Source organism: Ipomoea nil, unplaced genomic scaffold, assembly GCF_001879475.1.
Source record: "Ipomoea nil cultivar Tokyo-kokei standard unplaced genomic scaffold, Asagao_1.1 scaffold2928, whole genome shotgun sequence".
Taxonomy (NCBI): Eukaryota; Viridiplantae; Streptophyta; class Magnoliopsida; order Solanales; family Convolvulaceae; genus Ipomoea; species Ipomoea nil.
In genome coordinates, this window is record NW_017619356.1 from 2218705 (window position 1) to 2225054 (window position 6350).

Below are 6350 nucleotides of genomic sequence, written 5' to 3' on the forward strand. Positions count from 1 at the left end.
ATCCGATCGCAACCGAATTGGGGTAGCACGCACACATAACACATAGCAAGCACATGCAACCCACATTGCACATTGGGAAGGGGGATAAAACGTATAACAAAACCTATGCGTGATCCATCACATACTAGGAATAGTCCTAAGGGGTTCATACTTCTTCCACCTAGGTCCACGGGATACCAATTCAACTAACATGCAATATAATGGACTCATAAACCTACGAACGGTACCCGAAACATCGAACTAGACATAGGCACGATAAACGGAGTCCGATGGGACACCACGGGGATCGGGGAAACATCAAACGGGGAATCCGGGAACCCAAGGTAGGGTAATTTCCAGCGGGTAGCCGGTGGGTGGGGGTCCACCCGCCGGCTGCTACTGTTTCGGGCAGCGGGTGCCCGGCGGGCAGCTGCCCGCCCGCCGGCTGCCCGCTGCCGGTGCTGCCCGAGAATGCCGCGGGTAGGTGGCGGGTCCCCTACCCCCACCTACCCCCCCCCCCCACTGACTCTTTTCATCACTTTTCACCCCGGGAACCGTTGTGGAACCCGAAACCATGCTTAGACACTTTACAACGTAATTAACGACAACACGTAGACAATTAACGGATCAAACACGAGAAACGAACGGCACATAACCTATCATACTTTTCTAAACATAATCAACACCCGAACATGCGATTTCCCCACCCGATACACTAAGAATAATATCATACGATACAACCTAGGGTTCTAATCACTTTTATATCTACAAGAATACGATTCGTCTTCTAATTGCAAGATTCGGTAAGAATAACACATAAACATCAAGAGCATCACACAATTATCAGGAACAACACATAATCATTAAGAATTCCATATAATCATCAAGAACACCATAATTATCAAGAATCTCCCAATATCAAGATTATCAAGATCCCTCATGGGATCATCACATCAAACATCAAATATAATCATCATCTCGCCAATACACAATAATATGGGGGAAACCCTAAGGGGGAATCATAGCTATGAAAATAGGTTTTGTTGAGACATGGGTTACCTCTTAGCCTTAATTAATTCCTTGGCTATGAAGGATCTTTCTTTAAGCTTTCTTGCTTTCTTGATTTCTCCTAGGGGAATTCTTGGAACTCTTCGGATGGTGAGAGATTATTGTGGTGGGAATTCTAGGTGCCTCCTAAGTTCCCTATTTATATATTTAAGACTCCTAATTAGGGTCTGAATGGTATGGGTTTACTAATTCTATTCCTTATAGGACTAGGGACTTGTTTTAGGGATAAGGGTCCATGGTCCATATTGGACCATATTAATTAAAGCGGATCCTAATCATAATTTGAAAAGTAAAAGGCCTACTTCCTTTATTCCTAATAGATAACTAGGTCTAGGATTCCTAATTAGGATCTGAATAGTAAAAGGTTTACTTTCTTTATTCCTAATAGGCTTAAGCCTCTAATTTAGGCAAGGGTCCACGGTTCATGGTGGACCCTATTAATTAATTAAAGGGAAACCTAACATAATTAAATCATATTTAATTATTATCAGCGGGATTAATTAAATAATTAATCCAGGATTGAAGGCCGTAACACGGGGTGTTACAGTCTTGTCCGCCGCTTTACTTAGGAAGCAGCTGAGGGCAGCCAGTCGACCAGTCAGCCGTTGCAGGTCTTTAACGGTACTGGGAGGCTGCATATCTATGATAGGCTAAACTTTCTTGGGGTTTGGCTCAATGCCTCTTTTGGTCTCCATATACCCCAAGAATTTCCCGCCTTGCACTGCGAAGGCGCACTTTTTTGGGTTCAGTCGGAGATTGTACCTTAGCATTACCTGAAAGCAGTCGGCCAGGTCTTCCGTGTGTTTGACTTCTTCTCGACTTTTGACCAGCATGTCGTCTACGTAAGCCGCCATGGATTTTCCTAGTAGGTTTTGGAACAGTCGTGCGACCATCCGGGTATACGTAGCCCCTGCATTTTTGAGTCCGAAGGGCATGACTCGATAGCAGTACACTCCGTCTGGTGTTAGGAACGGCGTCTTCTCCTCGTCGGCTTGATGCATGAAGATTTGATGATACCCCCTGAAGGCATCCATAATGCTTAGCAAAGCTGACCCCGCGGTCTCGTCGACCAACTGGCCAACCCGAGGTAACGGAAATGGATCCTTCAGACAGGCCTTGTTAAGGTCGGTATAATCCACGCACATTCGCCAGGCTGGAGGTTTCGGTACGAGTTCCACGTTCGCCAACCACTCTGGGTATTTGACTTCTCGGACATGGCCCGCAGCTAGCATCGTGTTTACCTCTTTTTTCACAAACTCCCTCCTGTCGTTGGCCAAGTAACGCTTCTTCTGTACGACCGGCCGGTGGTCAGGGTCTACGACGAGTAAGTGAGCGATGATAGACCGGTCGACTCCCGGCATATCTTCCGCACCCCAAGCGAAGACAAGTCGATGCTCTCGGAGTACCTTTATGATTTCCTTCCGTATTTCTTCCGGAAGACCTACCCCAATCCGGACCCGCCTGTCGAGTCGCTCAGGGTCGATCTCGATTTCTTCTAATTCCACGGCCGGCTCCGGGCGGGGTATCATTGCTTTCTTCGGAGGCCTTTCAGTGATTTCATGGACTTGCATCTCGCGCTTACCCATACCGCGGCAGGCCTGTAGATAGCAATCGCGGGCGACCCTTCTGTCGCAGCGAACCGTGCCTATCCCACTCGGCGTGCGGAACTTCAAATAGAGGTGTTCGCTAGAGATCAGCGCTCCTAGATCTTTCAGGCCTGGTCGGCCGAGTATGGCATTATGCGAGCAGGCCAGGTCCACCACGATGAACTTCATGTCGAGCTTCTGCACGTCAGGATAGCTGCCAATTTCCACCGGTAGGGTAATGGATCCCTCTGCCTCTACCGAGTCGCTGGTGAAGCCGGCGAACGGAGTTTTGACCGGATTCAACTGTTCCTGGGTTAGTCCCATTTTGGTGAAAGTCTATGTGTATAACACGTTGACACTGCTCCCGGTATCCACCAGGATTCGTCGAACGACCACCCCACTTACATCCATTGCGATGACTAGGGCATCGCGATGCGGTGTCTCACCCGTGGGCAGATCCTTGTCAGTGAACTTTATGGGCTCCCGGCACGCTTTCTTTGACCATTCTTCTCGCCCGTACACTGTCCCCACATACAACTGTCGGGCCCAGGCCTTTCTAGTGTTCGCCAAGTCACCTCCCTCTGGTCTGCCGATTATCATGTTTATAACCGGCTTCTGACGCCACTGGGCCTCATCTTCCTCGGTAGCCGACTGCTTGCCGCGACTGCTCTCGGCTGCTACTGCGGGGTCGCTATCTTCCTGGGCCGCCGACCTTCTCCTCCACTGATTGGGAGGCGGGGTTCCTTGCTGGATGATCCCCTCCATGATTTTCTTCAAGTAGTATCACTCTTCCGTGCTGTGAGTGTAAGATTTGTGATAACGGTAGTATTTAGAGGTCTTACCTGTCTCCTCTTCGTCACGCGACCTTCAGTCGGCGGGGGCGGAGGTGGCGCGACTGCTTGTACCTCATGTACCGGGTGTTGAGGAGTCGGTCTATAGGGATGAACGATAGGCCTGTCATATGGACGCCTAACTTTGGGCCGCCGAGCCACTTCCGGACGTCTTTCCTTGGTTTCCGTGCGGGTTCTCTTTCCGCTGGCGGATCCTCTGACCTTACGCTGTCGCTTGTGCTTCATAGCTTGCTCTGTGTTAGCCCGCTTATTAGCCATGTGTATGGCTTCCGCGTATCTGGCCGGACGATTATCCCGCAAATCCCGGTATAACTGCCCGGATCGTAAAGACTCGATGAAGATGGTGAGGGCAGTCTGATCCTCGACCTCTTCAATAGATTGAATCTCCTTCTGCCAGCGAGCCAAGTAGGCCTTCAAGGGCTCACCCTCCTCCTGGTGGATGTCTCCCAAATGGGTCAGATCCCTCTGTGGCTTGATGTTGGTCGCATAATGACTCATGAAGCGGTCGGCTAGCTCCTCAAAGTTGCGAATCGACCCTGAAGGCAGCGCCACCAACCACCTTTGTGCCGATCCTTTTAGCGTGGGCAAGAAGGCGCGCCACATTACCGGGTCTCGGACTCCTAAGACTTGCATCTTGGCCTGGTAACTTAGCAGATGTTCTCTTGGATCGCCGGATCCGTCGAAGGTGGCCTGTTCCAGGAACTTGAAGTCGCCGGGTACTTTGTAAGACATGATCTCGGAGGAGAATGGCAAAGCGGTGAGAAATGTTCGCCCGGGGGATTTGGTCATTTCCTCCATTTTTTCCTTCAGATTTCGCACCTCTCGGGCCAATTGAGCCACATCCTCCTCATTTTGCGTGTGATTCCCGGTGGACTCCGTGCTTTCACTGGCCTCGGACTCAGCCAGTTGGTCATTGTTACGTCTAGGTCGCTCGGACCGTCGTGCCCGAGTCCTTGTTCTTCTAGTGCGAGCCCTTTCTCAGACAACCTCTCGGTTCGGTAGTCCCCCCGGTACGCGACTGGACTCTCTCTCTCCCAATCGCTCTCTCGCGGATCGGCGCACGATATCTGGACCGAGCCTAGAATAGACCGACCGTACCGGCACACTCTCCGCTCGTCGATTTCTTCGCCTACCTTCGCTGGATCTCTGAGGCGGCTGTTGGTCGCGGGGCGGCGGTCGCGAGACCGACCGTTCTCCCATTCCCCGGTTTTCCGCGCCGATGGCCCGCCCTAGGGCTCGGATTTGTTTGGGAGTGAACGGCATTATGGTTGGAGGTCGGTTCAAGGATGCCGACTCGTTCTCTTGACTTTGAGCGTTTCGCTGATTCAGCTGCTCTCTCAGGTCGACTCCTGGAGCGTTATTGCGGTTATTCGCCTGGCTCCGTTCCTCCGACATGTTGCGAAGTTCTCACATTTCCTAAATGTCTTTGGTCGTCTTGTGTACTTGTCTGCTCAGAGGAGAATGTAATTCTTTGTCACGATCCCCACAGACGGCGCCAGTGTTGGTTTTTGGGCCCAAGGAGGTCCAACACAACCTTAGTTGGTGGATACACCTTTCAACAAAATTGCTAGGAGTAGAACGGAAAAGGAGTAGTTGTCGGAATGTGTCGCTCTATTCTCTTGGCATGGATCCGCCCCGATTGCAAGGGCGGAGGGGCCTTTATATAGTACGCTCCCTTCCGGTCGAATTGAAGCACATTAAAGACTGCCTTCATGGATATTTATAGAATAAGGCTGTTTGGGCGCCGTTACGGGGCCGGCCAACGGCCCTTTGGACTTCTAAAGGTCCGCTTGGGCGAGTCCTCTTGAATGTGGCTCTTGAATGCTTCCTAACGGCTCCTTGGCCGAGTCTCCTTTAATGCGGCTCTTGAATGCTTCTTAACGGCTCCTGGACCGAGTCTCCTTTCGCACATGGGCCTGGGCCGACTCCTGGACCCGGCCCAGGCTACCACCGGACTTTTTCATTATTGACCCATGTCTTCCCTTCTGGACTCTTTCTCTCTGGGCCCATCTTCTTGGGCTGGGGTCCTCACCCATCATGTAGATTTAACGAACTTCATATTTCCTCATTTAAAAATTAATATAAAAAATAAATAGTGATAAATATGTTATATGTTTTTTTTTTATCAATTTTTTTTAATGAAAAAAAAAACCCCAGAAAAATGCAATAGTTTTTCTTACGTTGTCTGCTTCCATCAGTATACTTTATTTCTTGAAAAAAATAATAATTTAATTTCATGAAAAAATCAACAATTTAACCTAATTCAAGTTATATGTGTAAATGAAATGTGTATTCATAGGTACATACGTATAGATACGGTTTGTAATCAAATCTGATGTGTTTTAATTTCTTTCTATCATAATTCGATTGTTGTTGATTTTAATTTCATGATGTTTATATATGGTTGTTTACACTTAAATTTTGATAAATATTGATTATTTATAAATATTAGTATACTTGAATTTATGTATGGATAATATTGATATTATCTTAATTAACAATATCAAAAGAGTTTGAGTTTATCAAAACTCTTCTATCCTACTGCTATAAATAGGACCTCTTATTTCTATGTAATCACATATCCAATGAACAATTCATAGAAACATCAAGTTTATTCAGAGATCACAATAAAAAAATATGATCCTGGAAGTAAAAGCCCATCTTCCATAATGATCATGCCTATGCCTATTGATCCAAACCTCCATTGATGATCAAGCCATTTGAACCGGAGGCCCTTCAAGAAAAACAAGCTATATATACAAGTTGTTCTTTGAAGATCAAGCCACTTGAAACCCGGAGGCCCTTCAATGGTGGAGTGTTCAAGGCATCAAATTGAAGAATCAGACATCCAGAGATCTTGTACACA

The 6350-nt window shown here is 48.0% G+C and overlaps 1 protein-coding gene across 1 annotated transcript; it reads right to left on the minus strand.

Annotated features, from left to right (window-relative positions):
- Positions 1-3406: 3406 nt before the first annotated feature.
- LOC109162276 lies at positions 3407-4282 on the minus strand. Its single transcript, XM_019310995.1, has one exon. The coding sequence runs from the start codon at positions 4280-4282 to the stop codon at positions 3407-3409; it is 876 nt and encodes a 291-aa protein (XP_019166540.1).
- Between the last annotated feature and the right edge of the window lie 2068 nt (positions 4283-6350).

Coding starts and splice junctions, on each gene's coding strand:
- LOC109162276 (XM_019310995.1), bottom strand. CDS start 4,282: ATGGAGGAAATGACCAAATCCCCCGGGCGAACATTTCTCACCGCTTTG.